Below are 19,427 nucleotides of genomic sequence, written 5' to 3' on the forward strand. Positions count from 1 at the left end.
AAAAAGTTTAGAGAAGTGAAGAAAGAAGGACAAAGTGATGATGGATTGATGGGTCTGACATGAACTCTACCCAGGAAGCTCCATGGAACATGGTAGAAGACGTACAGAAACACTGAACAAAAGATGGAAACACTTCCAGGAAGAGTAATGACTGTTTTTTCCCCAGAGCCCTGAAGAAGAATGTGAATTTCTGATTATTTTAGAAATAAGTATTTTAGAAATAATTTATAAGTCAGTATTGTTCAAGACATACTTGAAAAATGATTCCTTGTCTATCTGCAATTCATTAACTGAATTTGTATTTGCTCAGCCTGGCAACTCTACCATTCTGTGTTGAACTTGGAGTTCTGTATCAACAGGAGACAAATTGGTTGAATGGGGGTGAAAATTTATGATCGGAGTCTTAGTTTGCTAAGAGATGCAACTGAAAGTCAGAGGAAGATGGTAAGGATGGGCCAGTGGAGCATTTGGGTGATTTCTAGGAAGCTAGAAGTGGGAAGAGGTCAAAGACAGAGAATTCTGCCCCTGTGGAGAAATGAAGGAACAGTATAATTGTACCATGACTGCCTGGGCTTAAGGGTCCCCCTTGTTACTGATGATTGTACCTTGTTCCAAGATGTTAGCAGCTTTCATAGACCCATCCTAGCTTCTTAGTTAAAACTGGAGGATTTGTTAAGTGAGCAAAGTCTGAGCACAATAAGAAATCAACTGTTTTAGAATGCATATTGATTTCCAAAGTCGAGTACTTACAACTAGCTATAATTCTAAGTTAAGTAAAATAGTATGTTTGAAATGAAACATCAGAGCCCTTTAGGGATGATGTGAGGTTGTCCTCCCCTGATTGGTGGTGATTAGATATTCCCTGAGTGCCCAACGGAAAGGAGGCTTCTCTCTACCCCTCAAATGTGTGGAGTTGCAGCGATTATAGTGCAAACCTTATTCTCTTCCTCTGTGTCTTCAAAACTGTCTCAGAGACTCCTGAGGATTGTCACTAGCTCCTGAAATAGGAAAATGCCAGTTCCTTGTGTTAAACAGCATCCTTGCCCTCAGATTGCCAGCCCCACTTCTGTCAACAGAGAAGTTTTCTGTTTCCTTTAATTGAAATGTAGCCTTCTCATCATCTTGGTGATATAATGAGAGCTAACAACATGCATTTTGAAGAACAAGTGAGTGTGTTTGGAAAGTAACATTTCATTTCTGTAGCGGATGTTATGTGCATATGTGTTAAGTTGCTTCAGTCATGTCCAACTCTGTAATCCTATGAACTCTGTCCATGAGATTCTTCAGGGAGGAAAACTGGAGAATACTGCCATGCCCATTAGTCATTCCTGAACATCAAGTTCAATTAAGAGTTTCATATAATAAAGATGATTTTTTTATTCAATATCCTGTGATAACCCATAATGGAATCACTTTGCTGTATGGGAAAAATTAACATGATATGTTAAATCAACTATACTTCAATTTTAAAAAGAGAAAAGTACAAATTATATTCTTTAAAACATAGATAATTTTTGAAAAACAATCTCTTCATCATCATCACCTTACAATGTGCAAGTGCTGACATTTTCATCTGGTTAAAAAAAAAACTGTGTAAAGAAAACAAAGAGATTTTTAACTTCACCCAAGTTTTATACAGAGACAGTTTTATAATTTGGAATTACTTTTCTGAATACCAAGTGCAAACCACCCTGTGAGTAAGTGAACTAGAAATATTAACCACCTACAAAATATGTGACAGATACATTGTAGGCATGTGACTGCTCAGTTTCTCGAGTCGTGTCTGACTCTTTGCGACCCCATGGAATGTAACCTTCCAGGCTTCTCTGTCCATGGGATTTCCCAGGCAAGAATACTGGAGCAGGTTGCCATTTCCTTCTCAGGTGGATCTTCCCGACCCAGAGATTGAACCCATGTCTCCCGCATCTCCTCCATTGGCAGGTGGATTCTTTACCCCTGAAACACCAGTGAAGCTCTAGTAAGTACGTTAGGCTCCTGCTATGTTTTTGTATCAACACTACAATTTACCTAATAGAAAACCTAAGAAAATTCTACAGAGAGGTTCCCCCAATCTTCTTAGACAGGTTCCAGGGAAACCTGTTGAACCTATCAAATGTGGATTGGCCTCCAATGATTAATCATCATCTTTTGTTTCCCAAGGCCCTATCTACAAGTAAGCTCACCCATTATAAGACCAAAGAGTAGCAGCACTTGCCCCAAGTAAATATAATTGGAGGGTCTCCAGGATTTGGGAAAGGAAAAATTTCCACCTCGGACGTCCATGGTGGTCCGGTGGTTAAGAATCCACCTGCCAATGCAGGGGACGTGGGTTTGATCCCTGCTCTGGGAAGATCCCACTTGCTGCGGGCCTACTAAGCACACGCACCACAACCACTGAGCCTGCAGGCCACACGTACGGAAGCCGATGTACCAAGAGCCCGTGCTCCACAGCCAGGGAAGCCACCACAGCGAGAGGCCCGCACACCACATCTGGAGAGGAGCCCCTGCTCTCACAGCTAGAGGAAGCCCATGCCGCCGCAGCAAAGATCCAGCACAGCCGAAACCAAATGACTGTAAAAAGAAAAAGAGAGACAGTCCCACCTCACCCCTGGGGAATGAGGCAGTAGCTGGTTGCACAAAGCATACTGTACACCTACACGGGTGTGTCCACACGCTCAACCCTAGCACATCACTCAACTTGACCCAACTGTCTAAGATTATGCTTAAATTTAGAGTTCAAAAAACGTTTCCAAGGCTCTCTGCCAAAAACAAATAATAATTTTTAAAACCAAAGTATGCTCATGAAGAGGACAAAAATAAACTATTTTTAAAGGAGACAGTTTTCCCAAGTAAATACTAACGTTTGCCAAGGTATGCTGATGCAAGCATGAAATTTAAAAGGAGCATCTCACACCTTTCAGAATAAGAACCATCTGAGCCTATTAAAGTATATAGAATCATTTAAAGGGTCAAACATGCTTCTCAACTTTTAGTAAATTTCTTGAATGTGTTTGGAAAGTAGCCAAATGATTTAGATGCTTTTAGATCTAAGTTAACCAAAGTCAAGGCTAGAAAACTGTGAAGTCTTCAGTTTGAGATTTTGAGCCCTTATGTCCAAATGCAGGTAAATTGCAAACCTGACTCAGGCTGTGTGTGTGTGTGTGTGTGTGTGTGTATTGCAAACCTGACTCAGGCAGTGTGTGTGTGTGTGTGTGTGTATTGCAAACCTGACTCAGGCTGTGTGTGTGTGTGTGTGTGTGTGTCTGTGTGTGTGTGTGTGTAGCCAAACATCTGGGCTATGGCTCAGCTTAACTTTTTATGCATTGTCACTCTTCCTTTAAATAAAAAACCCAGTGGACCAGTCATAACATTCAGTTCCTGAACTTTACCATCCCAAGGTCCTGTCAACTCTGAAAGACCACTGAGTATCCTCAATTTCAGAGAGGCTGTCAAGGGTACTATCCCTTGAATGTAGCCTTTATAAGTCCAATAACAGATTAGAAAGGTAGAGCATATTAGAATTGACCACCAAAAGGGAAACTGATTGGGGTGGTGGTTGTTTAGTTGCTAAATCGTGTCAGACTCTCTTGTGACCCCATGGACTGTACCCCATGAGACTTCTCCATCCATGGGATTTCCCAGGCAAGAACACTAGAGCAGGTTGCCATTTCCTTCTCTAGGGGATCTTCCCAACCCAGGGATGGAACCCGTGTCTCCTGCATTGGCAGGTGGATTCTTTACCACTGAGCCACCTGGGAAGTCCTTGACTTGGATTAAGACGTACTATAGCAGGGATTCCTAGTCAGTTAGGAACTGGGCTGTCCTGTGGGAGGTGAGCGGCAGGCTAGCCAGCAAAGCTCCATTTGTATTTACAGCTACTTCCTATCACTCTCATTACAACCTGAGCTCCGCCTCCTGTTAGATTAGCGGCGGCGTTAGATTCTCATGGGAGTGTGAACCCTAACCCCTAAAGTCAAGGCATAATATCTTGAGATTGCCACAAAATAGAAATAAAGTGCACAAGAAATGCAACACCCTTGAATTATCCCCAGACCATGTTCCCCACCAGGTCCATGGAAAAATTGTCTTCCACAATACTGGTTCCTGGTCCCCAAATGCTGGGAGACCACTGTACTGTGGGACTAATGAAAACCTGACCCACACCCTCTCCATCTTATGCAGGAAGACACAAATACCATGCCCCCTAAACTGAGATTCAAGGAAGAGCCTCATGGGTGGTATACATGTCAGCATTAGTTCAAACACTGGGCACATTTCATAATGTTTCTGTTGTACAACACATGCTGATCCTAGAGCTTATCCAAAGGCACAGATGGGATAAAGAGAAAGACATATTTACTGGGCATATCTAACTACCTACCAGGAATTAATTCAGACCATTATGACTCATGGAGAAAGAGCATCTGACCTCAGCTTTATGCACGCAAGAGCTGATATTTGCAACACTGTGCTAACAATGCCAGGTGTTTGCTCCATCCCAGTATTTCAACCTAATCAAATAAAGAGGAACAATTCAACAAGACAGCTCATTTTCGAAAGGCTGAGTGAATCATCTAACATCCATAATAACTTCAACATTGAAAAATAACGTGACGCCTGTCGGATAATCTCTGGTCATTTGGAAAGGTTCACGGCGCCTGTCACAAGCCAGGGCAGCCAGCGTTTCAGAGGGCATGGAAGCTAAGGTGTTGAAACACCAAGCTGTCTGTCCTTTCACAAGAGTAATTTGGTCCTTAAATCTGAATGGACTGTGGTTTATGTTAAGAGAATGACATGAAAAAAGAGAGAGAGTGACATATGTAATATGAGGTTTTCCTGGGACAAGTTGATTTCTTCTTTTCTTCTTCTACTTGATCCCATCTAAAGGACAGAATAATTTTCTAGTGGGCTCAATTCCATAATATCTTCCTGAATCCTGACTCTTGAGGACATGACCCCACTCGGGAAGCTTAGGGAATTGGATGAGAGCACCAGGATTGTTGCAGGACCTCAGCTGGAGAGGCAGCCTGGTGGAGGGATGGGATATAGCACCACAGAGGCGGAAGTAGATACTGAGCTTTTGCCAAAAACAAGTCCCTTCAACTCTGAGAATTTATCTTTTCGGTCTTGAAAAATAAGAGAGTTGCCATTGATTATGCAAATACTTTCCAGCTCTGGTTTCTGCCATGGATCAAATTCTGTAGTGATTGCATGTGGATACACTGTATAAACCTCATAAGGAGATGATAAATATTTTTCATTGAAGATTTTAATTTTTCAGTGCTGTTTTCAGAGCCAATGAGTTTAAAAGGTGAAAACATGTCAAACCACAGACCTAAACCCCTCATTCTCCAGATGAGGAGATCAGTGGTATAATCCCTTGGGTTTTACTGCCCTTCTGGCACTGCCTCTCATGTAAATCCAGCGAATTTATATAAAATCATCAGGAGGCTACTTAGGCTGTTGTATAAGATTCATTTTGAGGTCATCGCATCCAGTAGCTTCTAATTAGTTTTCCATCAGACCTGCCTCAAGAGTGCCCAGATCATGGTGAAATCATTTCCATCTGGTCCATCCTGGGACCCTCTAGAGTCATTTGTCTTGTGTATAACTTCTTTATGTCACTGGATTTAGGATTTTCTGTTCTCTCTGTCCCTCTCATGCCTTTTATAATTTCAGTGAACCATTTCACACTGCCCTTATGTTCAACCAAGCTCAATAAGAAATTGGAGGCATAAAGTGATCAAGGTTGCTGATTATCTGAAAGCTGGTTTAAGCTATGGGAAGAATCAAAGGTTTTCTGTCCTGACAGCTGATTTGGAAAATATCAATATTATATTTGAAACTACAAATTTAAAAACTTGTTCCTCTAAAAACAAAATCTTATTCAACAGATTGAGAGGATTTTTGTTTAATTTGATGACAGTCTTTATGTGTTTTACCTTGAAACTTGACTTTGTTGACTGTGCTTAGCACTATGTGATAGATCTTTGACTATGATTAGCTTTGTTTGCTTTTCATCTTATTTTTTTGATAACCAATTTTTCCTCTCCCATCTACCTGATGATTTTTGAATTGTTTGTCTGTATATAGCTATAGACATAGATGCTACTGGCTTAGATGCAGAAGACAATGATATTCCAGCAAACCACCGCTCCCCTAAACCCAGTGCAAACAGTGTAACGTCACCCCACTCCAAAGAGAAAAGAATGCCCTTCTTTAAGAAGGTAACATGAACTTCCAAGCTTGCGTCTGTCCACGCGCTCAACTGCACTGCGTCACATTTCTAGTCCTGTGGACTGTCTGCGTCCTTGATAAAGCCAATAACATGCATGCTTTGTTATTCTTTGTTTCTTTTCCATGCTGCTGTAGCTAAGCAGAAGCAGAAATCGGTAAGTTCACATTGACATAAGCTGTGTTTATCCTGCCCCTGGCATCATTAGCATTCAGTCCCACAGTTAATATTCAACACGATCATTTCTGTCCTAAGAAAAGAATGTATCAAGCAGCTAACTGAGTCCATTCAGACCAGCTAAATTCAGTGAGTGACCTGTGGAAGCACCATTACAGTACTTAGCCTTTTTGATGGAATAACAGCTACCACCCAGGGCATTCGTTCCAACATTCTAGGAACGTCCAATGCTGAAGACTCCATTTGTAATGCACCTCTCTCGGGCATGCTTCTGTCTCTATCACTTTCTTTCCTCCGGAAATTTAACTGATAATCAAGCATATGAAAAACCATTATTAGATTCTGATTTATGATATCCAGATACATAGCTTGTACTAAAAAAAAAATTTTTTTTTCAATTCTTCAATTTTTAATTTAGTCAGTTATTTAAACTTCTAATCCACTAGGTGCAAAATCTGCAGATGAACAAGACCAGTGGAAAACTGCAGGCTTGTTTTGGCGGTTTACTGTGAGTTTTTCCTATTGTCATATATAAATCCTCTCCCCATGTTCTTGCCTCCTCCGTCACTCAGATCTCAGCATCCCACCCGTCGGACGGTGACACAGTGGCTGTGCGTAGAGCCTTTGCCACTGGCCAACCAAGATGCTACCCAGTGATCCTCTTGGTTCCCTGACTGGAAACTAGGGTACTGCTGAGCTCTCTTGACTCCAAAATCTGTTTCTTCCACGCACATTTTGTAGCTCTGAAGCTTTATTTTTTAAGGATAATCTCCCCGTCCACAATCCCCCTTTCTTTCTTTTATATACCACTGTCCACCGCCTGTTGCACTGTGCTGTCTTTAGAGTCATTCTTCCTAATGTCAGCAAGTCCAGCACAACCTCTCACGACATACGTGGGCATGGAGTAGAATCTCCTCTGCCTCCAGCTCTCCACACCCTGAGCCCTTCTCTTCTGTACAGTAGGATTCTGCCCTGTGGAGGAACTCTGAGTCATCAATGAGGTGTCAGATGCTGAACTATGTTTTGTTTTGTTTTTAAAAATAAATTGTGTTTGCTTTCATTGCGGAAGACTGAGATACTCCAAGCAAAAATTAAAACCCCTGGATTTTTGTGTGAACACCAAAAGCCACAGCCAACTATCCATCCACGACAGTGGGTCCATTTCTCTGGTCCTTTCTTCTTGTCACCACTAAAACTTATAGCCAGGTGACTTAACAGGGTTCAGAGCAGCAGAAACCTAAAAATTCAGCATTGCTCAGCTGCTCTGAGCTTTACCCAATGGGAACATGAATGAAAACTGTGTTCATTGATAGGTTTTTCTGAAGTTTGCTGACTCCTAAATTCCAAAACATGAAAAATGTTTATTGTAATTCTTCCACTAAATAATTTGAACAAATTACACTTAGCAGGAGAGGATAGATTAAAAGGGATGGTGTACTGATCTATAGGGTATAAAGTTCCAATATTCCATCAAATAAGGTAATTTCTGTAGCTACTCTACTGATGAAGAAGCTGATTAATTAGCAGCATTGCTATTAATAGTTGGCAGTCACAAATCAAAGGAACCCAAGACCCATCTAATACTGGGCCACTGACTATTTAAAGACTTGAAATAAAATTTCTTGGGAGCTAAAATGCATGCAACTGATATTCCTAATTATAATGATGCAAAAGGTATTCTTAGACCACATAGTTATAAGGACTTCTAAATATTTTCAATCTGATCCCAGGTGGTATAAATGCAATAACTGAATAATTTTGCTGAATTAATTTCATGTCATAATCTCATGAATATGCTTATGATGCCTTCGGCACTGGTATTCATTCTTCTTATGTTATTAATGATGTGGTCAGCTTCAATATAGACTTTTCAAAAACAAAACAAAAAAACAACAACAACAACCTGAGATGCAATGATAAGGTTGTTTTCCATGTTTCAGGTTGCTTTTAGAGTGATGCTTGTGTGGCATTTGTGCTGTCACTGTACTATGTTTGTCTTGGGTTTGTTGGTTTGTTCGTTTGTTTTTTCTGTTTAAAAATGTATTCTACCTTGATTGTATCTATTAAAATTCATTTTGAGCACTAGATAGAGCTTTCAGCAGTAAAATTTGAGACAGCACAGTCACAGTCATAGCTTCTCCCCTCCGATTCTATTGTCCATGACTCTGGGCAAAACTCCAATGGAAACTTTTGAATTTGAAATGCTTTTTCATCCCCTCGCCATGCCCCAAGCAAAGTAAATTGGATCCAAGTCAGAAAGTTGGTAAAGGGCCATCTTCAGCAACAGTAATGTGTTCTTGAACGGCAGCCTGATGCAAAAATGGCATTCACATCTGCAATAAGTTGACTAAATTCTTCCAGCGGTTCGGAGAAGATTTTTCTTTTGGTCTGTGTGATTCTTAACATATATGTATTGTGCAGACACTCCTCAATGCAGGAAGACTCCTGCCAGCATGATTTGTTTACCTCAGTGTCTCAGGCCATAGTTCTGTCTTCCACATTAAAGAAGTCATTTTTTTTCCCAGTCACTTTAACATTTTCTTCTACTAAAATAGCCAATTTTAAGATCTTTAAACAAATAAGTTATCTAATTTGGGGGGAAATCTTTCTTGTCATTATTATATTAGAAGCAGAAGAGCTGAAAATTGTTGCAAGTTTTAGAAATGGCTACAAAGTTAGGTCCTCCCCCTGCTCTTCTAAAAAAGAAATACAGTCTTGTGGGAGGGAATGAGTTAGTTATGTAAGAGAAACACCTCCTAACCAGTTCTTGAGAAGCGCATGAGAACTGCAGGATGACAGTGAAGCTTGTGAGGCCGTGGAGGCCTGCTCGGATATTCAAGGCATGAGAACCATCTTCCCTCCAAGACCCATAAACCTGACATTGTAAGTGTTTTAAGTTCCAAAGGACAGAAACCAAAAATCTAAAAATATAAATCCATCAGCTGTGAAGAGTGATCATGATTCCATTTACTGAAACAAGCATGCAGGCTCCTTCAAACTCTCACAGCAAAATAGAAACTGTCAAGTATTTGGTCACAAAAGACCAAGGTTTTCTCCAGGTAAGACCAACATCTAAAACCCAAAGACCTTTCTTTTCTTTGTCATTAACCACATGGAGTCTGATCATTCAACTCTTGAGAAAACTCAAATGCATCTGAAAAGCAGTATTAACCTCCAGTCAAGCTTTTTAAAAGCACCTCTCCTGCATGAGGCATGTATTTGTCTGTTCTAACTAGTTTTTTGTTCAAAAGCAGCCCCTCCTGCATTAGGAACATCAGGAGCATTTGAGGAGAGCCAGAAAACTAGACAACTCAGTCGCTTTGAAACATGAGGGAAATAAAACCATCCAGTCTTAGGCTGGGTTTATTTAGAAAAAGAAGCCGGTGCAGAAAGAATGGCAGTGTCTGGGAAGTTAGTGCCTGGTATCACAGAGTTGAGAAAGAACAGTATGTGCATCGCATATTTGAGTTCCCTCTGCCTTTTAACCATCTGAAGGCGTCTCCTCTCTCTGCAGACAGAGCATACCCCTCCGTATGATGTGGTCCCTTCCATGCGACCTGTGGTCCTGGTGGGCCCCTCTCTGAAGGGGTATGAGGTAGGTAGCTGCCCTCTGGCACATCCTTGACCTTGCATGCTAACCTGACCTTGCACACCTCCCTCTCCTGACCCTTGAACTTGGAAAAAAGCTGGTGGCAGCAAAGCATGTTGTTTTCAAGCCACAGGGTACATTGCTACAGTTCTGTTCTATTTTGTTTCCTTGGCTGTTGCCTTGGAGATGTATACATGCCACAGTTGACTCAGTCTGGGGAGACAGTGTCAAATGGAGAATGATGGAGGCCCCTTGCAGTGTTGTTAACAGTCCCTCCAAGAGTGAGTTTGGGGAGCTTTGTCTTTTTTCATTGTTAATGTATCAAAGCTCAGCCACAGGAAAAGGGAGCGACCCTCACATGCTCCTTTTTCCCAATGGGAAGCCTTGATTTTTAACATTAAGAGGAATAAGACTGTTTTATCATAATTAGAAATGTTTTTTCATGTCTTATTGCTTTCTCAATTGCAGGTCACAGATATGATGCAAAAAGCACTGTTCGATTTTTTAAAACACAGATTCGAAGGGCGGTAAGTATTTCAGAATTCTGGGTTTTGTGGATCTTTTCCTTAAAGATGAAACTGAAACCTGGGTGGGACAGGTGAATGGATCCTAAGAGAACACTGGCTTCTCAAACCTCTGTGGTGACAGGATGTAAGTTCCATTCAGTCTGATCTGATTCAGTACATATTTATCATACTTACTCCACACAACCTCAGCTCTCTGTTCCTACACCTGCATCTGTAGCTGAATTTGGTCAAACCCCTGCTGATGAGTCTCACCCTAAATTCACGACAAGCTGGCCCTCAGTGCTGCCCAGGGATCATATTCTATGTGCCTCTTCCATCCATTTCTCTACTCCTCTGAAAGGCTTTCACAGCATTTCCTTTCTCATCGAGCCCTTGTCCTCTTGAGCTTCCTGGTGAACTTGCTTCCTGTTGCTTTGAGCAAACAGAAGCAAGCAGAGGAGACCATCCAACTGTTCCCAACAGCCGCACACCCATCCCCCTTACTTATTTGCCTGAATGTTCTGCCTTTTCTCCTGTTACTGTGAGCGATGGCAAACCCCCTACCTGGCGCTGGATCCCATTCTTCATCTCCACCCACACTGCTATCGCAGGCCTTCCCCTTCTCTGCTGAGCCAGGCATTGTGAGGAGCAAAATCAGACAAGGGCCTTGGCTTCACAGAGTTTACTGGGGGTGTATTGAATGGCAGCCTTGAATCAAATAACCAGTAGGCACCATAGTAACATTTCAGCCAACTTCTGAAGCATCAAAGATAGGATTGGAGTCTAAACTGGAAGCTTCTAAATGTAAACTAAGCATAGGTTATTGGGAACCTGGGAGCAGACAGAGCTAGGGTGTATTTCTGTATTTTTAATGAGACACACTGGGTGCCTCTCTTCTCCACATTCCTTTCCTTTTCCTGTCTGGCAATACAAGTGCAGTAAATGGAATCTGTAGATTTCACTATTCTTTTAGATCTCTCGCTTTCTTCCTTGAACACACCAGCTTTCACGACTGTTTCTTGTTTATATTGACTTTGGTCATGAGGTAGGAGTTAGATAGGCCCCAGGCTGAACACCTGAAGCTGGCTTCCTGCTGCCCTTTGGAAGACCAGAGATGGGCACAAGTGAGATGATTAGCCAAAGACAACCTGGAAAACTGCCCCAAGAAGCAACCTTCTGTTGTGCAAGCTTACTCCAGGTTCCCCCATGTGCTTTCCATGCATACTGTGCTTCTAATAAATTTTGTCTCTTTGTTGAACTCTTTCTTCAAAGACAAGGACCAAGATCTGTTCCATAGCCAGAATCAGTAGGGGAGGCAGGGCAAAGAGGGGAGCTTTTATAGTAGGATATTGTTAGTTCAGTTCAGTTGCTAAGCCTTTTCTGACCCTTATGACCCCATGGACTGCAGCACACCAGGCTTCCCTGTCCTTCATCAACTACCAGAGTTCACTCAAACTCATGTCCATTGAGTCAGTGATGCCATCCAATCATCTCATCCTCTGCTGCTCCCTTCTCCTCCTGCCCTTAGTCTTTCCCAGCATCAGGGTCTTTTCCAGTGAGTCAGTTTTTGCATTAGGTAGCCAAAGTATTGAAGCTTCAGCTGTAGCATCAGTCCTTCCAAAGAATATCCTGGATTGATTTCCTTTAGGATTGACTGGTTTGATTCCCCTTGCTGTTTGAGGAATTCTTGAGAGTCTTCTCCTGCACCACAGTTCAAAAGCATCAGTTCTTCAGAGCTCAGCCTTCTTTATGGTCCAACTCTCATCCATACATGACTACTGGAATAGTCATAGAACTGAAAGCAAAGGACTGAAAGAGACAGAAAATGGAAACTAGAATCTGTGTTTCAAAAAAGCCTTCACGAGACTTCCCTGGTGGTTCAGTGGTTAAGAATCATCCTTCCAATGCAAGGGACGCAGGTTCAGTCCCTGGTCAGGGAACTAAGATCCTATACACCACAAGGCAACTAAGCCTGCATGCCACACTCAAAAAAAAAAAAAAAAGCCTGTGCCCACAATGAAGACCCAGCACAGCCAAAACTAAAAAAACAAAGACTTTAGAATCAGAGTCTTCCTAATCAGATGTTCCTCATTAAATAGTTTTGCTTTGCATGACTTTATAAAATATAATTTATTTCATGCTGGGAATCACAGCTTGATCTTCGGGCCTTCAGCTTGGTCTAGACTCTGGCCCAACCTCTAATTGGGCCCATGTAGCTTTCACTTCTGTGTTCTTGGCTTTGTCATTTATCACCATTTGGAATTGTCTACATGAACCTACTTACCCAGAAAATTCTACTAGACCAGGCACTTCACTCTCTATGACTGAGTTAACCCACTATTCTTTTCTAAATGCCAAAGATGGGGGAATGAGATGGGTTCCCTGACCTCTATTTCAACCTGAGTTAAGCTCTGAACTTGGAAGATAGACTCCAGCTACAGGGTGCATCATGGACCCATGTTCTACAGTATTAGCCATCCAGATTGATTTCATTTAAGAAACAAAGACAGTATTTTCAATGTTGTATCAGTCTTCTGTTTCTGGCCCAAAGTAGTTTCCATGTGGCTTTATGAATGGACCTGCCATGGTTCCTCTGAACTCTTAAAACTGGAATTCACCACTGTAGGCCTGTGATCACCAATTAAAAATCCTCAGAGGAAGGAAGGGGCTTCCCTGTTAGCTCAGTTGGTAAAGAATCCACCTGCAATGCAGCAGACCCTGGTTCAATTCCTGGGTCAGGAAGATACACTGGAGAAGCGATAGGCTACCCACTCCAGTATTCTTGGGCTTCCTTTGTGGCACAGCTGGTAAAGAATCTGCCTACAATGTGGGAGACCTGGGTTTGATCCCTGGGTTGGGAAGATCCCCTGGAGAAAGGAACAGCTACCCACTCCAGTATTCTGGCCCAGAGAATTCCATGGACTATATAGTCCATGGGGTCGCAAAGAGTCAGACACAACTGAGCGACTTTCACTTTCACTTTCAGAGGAAGGAATAGGGTCTGTAAAGCAGAATTTCAAAAAAGTCATGCAAAATGTTAACTCTTTCACTCAAGGCAAGACATCCAGAGTTAGTAAATCACACGCTGTCTGCTTCTGGTCGGCCAGACACCCATAGAAGGTGGAAACTCATAAAAAGTATGAGTGTGGCTAATTCTAAATAGACATGCAGTTATAGGAGGGGACGATGGATCACTCCTGTGTTATCTATTAGGCAAAATACTTTTTTCGGCCATGCCACACATGTGGGATCCCAGTTCTCTGATAAGGGATTGGACCCACATCCCCTGCATTGGAACTGTGAAGCCTTAACCACTGGATCACCAGGGAAAACTCAACAAAGTATATTTAAAAAAAAAAAAAATGTAAAGCCCAAGAGGGAAAAAATATGAAAGGAAGGATTGAGGATAAAAAGATTCTTGATAGGAATTATTTTCTGTTCTAAAACCCAGTTAGGTTCTTGTGTTGATGCCCTGGAGAGCTGTCAGAATCAAGACCCTCATTGCTAAAATAGCCTTAAGTGTGTCATGTCAGAGAGATGATGAGTTATTGTCCTTTCTGTTACATGGACTAGACATGTAGTCCTTGTCACCCCACGAACAAAGCAATCTTCCTGTTCACTTAGTAGGACAATGACAGGTAAATTAACAAGGAAATTGGGGGCAAGAAAGAAAAGCCACCATCAGTGATTAATTCGATTGTCCTCTCCAGTGATTCTGAAAATGTCAGGTCTTGTCACAGAAGCATTTGGCATGTGTGCTGAATTCTGTAGGGAGGGGTCCATGGTAAACCCTGTGCTAAGGAGTCTTACTGGCAATCAGTGCTGGGAAACATTACATCACTTTGTCATGTGGAAAATGTACTTAGATGTGAGGCAGATTCTTCTGAACCTGTGGTTGTCTACCCTGGCTGCCAATTTAAAACCAGCAGAGGTTTTAAAACGTAGCAGACTTAGGAGATGTCCTGGCAGTTCCCTAGTGGCTCAGACAGTAAAGAATCCACCTGCAATGCAGGAGACCCAGGTTCAGTCCCTGGGTAGGGAAGATCTCCTGGAGAAGGGAACGGCTACCCACTCCAGTATTCTTGCCTGGAGAATCCCATGGACAGAGGAGCCTGCGGGCTACAGTCCATGGGATCACAATGCTTTCACACTTTCACTTTCTGGTGGTTCAGTGCTAGAACTCTGCACTTCCACTGCAGGGTGCAAGGATTCCATCTCTGGTCAGGGAGCTGCTGCTACTGCCAAGTCGCTTCAGTCGTGTCCGACTCTGTGCGACCCCATAGACGGCAGCCCACCAGGCTCCCCCGTCCCTGGGATTTTCCAGGCAAGAACACTGGAGTGGGTTGCCATTTCCTTCTCCAGTGCATGAAAGTGAAAAGTGAAAGTGAAGTCACTCAGTCGTGTCTGACTCTTATCGACCTCATGGACTGCAGCCTACCAGGCTCCTCCATCCATGGGATTTTCCAGGCAAGAGTACTGGAGTGGGGTGCCATTGCCTTCTCCGGGAGAAGGAGCTAGGATCAGGGAGCTAGGATCCTGCAAGCCATGTGGCATGGCCAAAAAATTTTTTTTAATTAAAAGTCATAGACTTGTATCCCACCTGTGATTAAGTGAAGCCCAATGTCTAGGATGGGACTTTATCTCACTGTAAAGTCTTCTCAGGCAGCTTTGATACACTGCAAGTGTTGAGGACCACTCCTCTACACTGAATTGTCCCCAGACTTTTGCCTTTAGGATTTTCAGGGTCTGTTTTTTGGTGGAACCTCAAGCAGTGACAGTCCAGAAGCATCACTTAAGGAGTTGCAGCAGGACGGTGGCGCTCCTCCTGCAGCCTATAGAGCAAACCACACAAGCAGGGCAGTGGAAGCCCAGCCAAGTGGGGATAAAACAAAGCCTGTGCTGAAAGGCAGAAAGGAAGTTGGATCATTAAAGAAAATCCTGTCCCCTGGCTGAATCCCCCCAGGCTGACTGTGAGAGGCTTCCGGCCTGGTTTTGTATGTCTTGTCACCACTGTATCCCCAGGGTATCTCCCTCAGGGGGCAGCCTGTCTCCCAGTGAGTGTCCAGGGCTCTTTAGATCCTGGTCCTCAGCAGGCCTTCAGTCCCACTCAGTGGGCCTGATTTAATGCCCAGCACTTCAGGTCCTGACTCCTCCTCTGCATACAAAACCCTACCCACAGTATCCACGTGGCTCGTCCAAAGGTCACCTTTCCTGAAAAGTCTTCCCTGAACATGAAAATATACCATCCTCAGAACCCGTTCTATGTCCTTATTGTCATGCATATTTTTTTTATTGGAGGATACTTGCTTTACAATGTTCTGTTAGTTTCTGCTGTGCGACAGCATGAATCAGCTGTGTGTGTCCCCTCCCTTTTGAGCCTCCCCGCCACCCCACCCCTCCAGGTCACCACAGAGCACTGAGCTGAGCTCCTGTGCTACACCAGCTTCCCACTAGCTCTCTCTTTTCCACGTGGTGTATCTATGTCAAGCCTAATCTAGTTCATCCCACCCTCCCATTCCCCCTGTGTCCACACATCCGTTCTCTACGTTTGTGTGTCTGTTCCTGCCCTGGAACTAGGTTCATCTGTACTTTTTTCTATATTACACATACATGCTTTAATATACAATATTTGTTTTTCTCTTTCTGACTTTCTTCACTTTGTATGACAGACTCTATCTAGGTCCATCAACATCTCTACAAATGACCCAACTTCATTCCTTTGTCCTGCACTGTTTTTTTGATGGCATTTAATGCCACCTGACATCAGACATCTCTTTGTCTATATCCCTGCCTCCCTCCACCCCACAAGAATTTGACTTCCATAATAGTGCTCTGAATGAAGATTTGCACCTAGTAGGCACTTCACAAGTCTGCATGGAATGACCGATACCCTCCATGCCATGTAGGTGCTCAACATGAAAGGAATATTGTTACATCACTCTACTCTACCACCCCCACCCCCAAATAAATAAAGACATTTTAAAATAATTGCTGAACACCTGTCATCTGAACTCAACTTGTGAATGCCTTGGGAAATCAAAATGAAACTGTGTTTAAGTGGCTGGGTTTAATATTGCTTTTCTGGTTATCACTTTTTCCATGTAAAGTAAAATTGTCCTCATAGTACAAAAAACTTAATCAAATACACTTAATTTTTGTAAACAGGTGTCCTACTCCACAATAAAAAGGAGTGAACTATTGATACAACATCATGAGTGAATCTCAGATCCCTTATGCAGAGTGAAAGAAGCTCAGCTTAAGAGGCTACAGTGATGTTCTGGAAAAGGCAAAACCATAGGGATAGAAAACAGCCCATGATTGACAGGGGTGGGGTCGGGAAGCTAATGGAACTGTTCCACGTCATGAATGTGACAGGACTTTATGAATTGGTCCAAATTCAGGAAACTGTATACAGTAAAGGTTACAGTATGTAAATCAACAGATTTTTCATTTTGTTTTGCAAAAGCCAGTAATTCCCTTTCCACACTTTACCAAATGTCCTGCTCTCCAGAGGCAACCACTTAACTCCTTCAGTTTTTACTCCTTGCCTCTAAATCCCATGCTTCACTCACGGTCAGGCACTCTCTCTGGACTCCTACGATGAAGACTGTCCAGCTGCCTCATGCATAGTTCCCCCCGTTTGTGTCTCTCACATCTACACACCTGCATCCATCTCATCCCTCACTCTCCCAACAGTTACATCTTAATTTTGGCTGGTTCTATATTTCGGATGCATTTTGACCGTGTAAGTAAGATTTCAATGAGCCATGTCATATATTCGAATTACTTTTTCCGATGTGTTTTCTTTGTGGCATCTATGAGATTAATAATTTTGCTTTTTACGCATGCTTAATTTTCTATATCGTTGGTGCCAGTCCAGCCACACACTCTTCCCCTGGTTGTTTCAAGTTCCTCACAATAGATTCGCACACATCCAGGTGTCCCTCAGCTGTGTCTTCCTGAACCTCTCTCCAGGAATGTCCTGTCCTGCCCTGGCCTGGATGGTTTGTCTCTGTGTTGAGTGCATAGATGTCACTATGAGACAGCTCTCTTCATTATGCCTATCACCACCTTTTTGGGGTGTGAACCCCTTTTGCCTAGATCAACTGATCTCTGTCAAGATTTACCGCCATCTTTTTTGTCAACAATATCCTCTGACAGTTTCTTTAGAGAGAGGACATTAAAACTTTTTGAGACCCTGAATGTCTTTTAAAATGCCTTTAATCAGCCCTCCTATTTAACTGAGAAATGGTCACAATGCTTATGGAATTCTGATTGGAATAATTCCCTGCCCCCCCCCAGAATTTGTAAGGATTTTTGCTCGATTGCCTTCTGTCTCCATTGTTATGTGTTTTGAGGGGGTTTTTTTGGAGGGGGGGTTCCAATCTTAATATTTTTTATTGAAGTGTAGTTGATTTACAGTGTTGTGTCAACTGTTGTTGCTGTTGAGAAGAACAAGCATTTCCATTCCTGACCCTTTGTATGGGACCCGCCTTTTCCTCTGGAAGCTTTTAGGCTTTTCTTTGTCCCCAGTGTCATGACACTTAAAAGAATATGTCTTGATGTGGAAGATTCAACCTTTCTGCTGGGCTCCCCCTTTCCATTTGGAAAATCAGACTCTTAATTCTAATTTTTTTTTTTTTTACCTTCCTGTCTTGTGTTTTCCTTGTTCTCTTTTTCCTGGAGCTCTTATTAGTGGAAGTTGAACTTCCTGGGCAATTCTCTCATTTTTATGCCTTTATTCTCCTATTTTCCATCTCTGTCTTTGCCGGTTTACTCTTTAGAAGATCTCGTTAACTTGGGCTTCCAGCCCCTCTTTTGAATTTTCATTTCTCCTGTTGTATTTTTAATTTCCAGGAACGCTTTCTTAGTCTGAGTCTTTAAATGGAATTTTGCTCTAGTTTCGTAGGTATCATCATCTCTTAGCATTCAGCTTTGGGCATCAGTCATAGGTGGTTTTCCTGTTTGTCTTGGTCACTCATGTGAGGAGTTCTCCTGAGATGCCCAGGGACGACTGGTGTGCTCAAGTATAATAACAGAACATCCAATGATCAACTGGAGATTCTGTGCTCCTACGACACAATGTTTCCTGTAGGACAGCCCCACTGGGCAGTCTCCATGGGAAACCCCCAATGCCTATTCTTTGGGTCTTTTCTATTTGTTGGTCAGATTCCCCCAGAGAAGAATCTTCCATTCTGACACCTAGGGGATATACCCTTGGCTACCAAAATTCTAGGATGCGGAAGAGGACTGGGGACTCAGCATTTCTAATCCTTTTCTTCTCTCTGTCCCTGCTCTGTGTAGCAGATGCCCTTTTTACTTCCTGGAGAGACTAGACCAGTCAGTGGTCTTACACCACACAGGAAAAGGATGGCCACCTCATGGCTTGATGTAATAAAGGGGAGGTGGAGGGGTCTAACTGTGGAACAGACTTTTAACCAAATCTCTTACTTCTGGTGCCCCCTTCACCTTCTTCAGAGGTCTGATGAGCCATTTTACTCCACATTTTCCCTGCTGCTGGCTTGTTCGTTCAGCCCAGTCTGCAACCTAAGTCATTTACTCTGCCCAGCTCCCAAATTTTGCTGTGCCCATGTCTACCCTATCTGAAATGACCCCCTCTCCTCGACTCATGATTGTCTGCCACAACACCCTCTGGGTCTTCTTCAGAACACTCCTCCTAACCTGTAATACTCTGTTAATTTCTTATTTATGACCCATCTCTGCTGCTCAGCTCTCTTAGAGAGGATCTTGTTTGTCTTGTTCTTATTTATTCCTCATGCCGATCATAGCACCATACTTACAGGAGGGATTACCACACAGGGGCTAAGAATATAGACTCTCGGGAGTTCTGGGTTCAAATTGCAGCTTCATCACTTTTAGGAATAATATAGCCTTAGATAAACAATCTACCCATGATTCT

At 42.7% G+C, this 19,427-nt stretch overlaps 1 protein-coding gene and 1 long non-coding RNA gene across 10 annotated transcripts in view; one reads left to right on the plus strand and one right to left on the minus strand.

The window, feature by feature from the left end:
• The window catches only part of CACNB2 (calcium voltage-gated channel auxiliary subunit beta 2), a 411,167-nt gene that overhangs the window by 366,080 nt on the left and 25,660 nt on the right, over positions 1 to 19,427 (plus strand). For 6 of the 9 annotated variants that reach the window (XM_027976664.2, XM_012188451.5, XM_042230595.2 and 3 more), the window contains 3 exons: positions 6,094 to 6,227; positions 9,927 to 10,007; positions 10,470 to 10,528. In XM_027976664.2, coding sequence (XP_027832465.1) covers positions 6,094 to 6,227; positions 9,927 to 10,007; positions 10,470 to 10,528 — 274 coding nt within the window. Of the gene's footprint in view, positions 1 to 6,093; positions 6,228 to 6,372; positions 6,393 to 6,858; positions 6,921 to 9,926; positions 10,008 to 10,469; positions 10,529 to 19,427 lie in introns of all 9 variants that reach the window. The other 3 variants (XM_027976665.2, XM_060397390.1, XM_027976667.2) reach the window with 2 other exon arrangements.
• On the minus strand, positions 1,360 to 7,875 carry LOC132657619 (uncharacterized). The gene is made up of 2 exons (XR_009596043.1): positions 7,220 to 7,875; positions 1,360 to 6,718 (listed from the first exon to the last, which is right to left on the minus strand). It is a non-coding gene; the product is annotated as an uncharacterized LOC132657619 (long non-coding RNA).

This window comes from Ovis aries, chromosome 13, assembly GCF_016772045.2.
Source record: "Ovis aries strain OAR_USU_Benz2616 breed Rambouillet chromosome 13, ARS-UI_Ramb_v3.0, whole genome shotgun sequence".
In the NCBI taxonomy this organism is placed as follows: domain Eukaryota; kingdom Metazoa; phylum Chordata; class Mammalia; order Artiodactyla; family Bovidae; genus Ovis; species Ovis aries.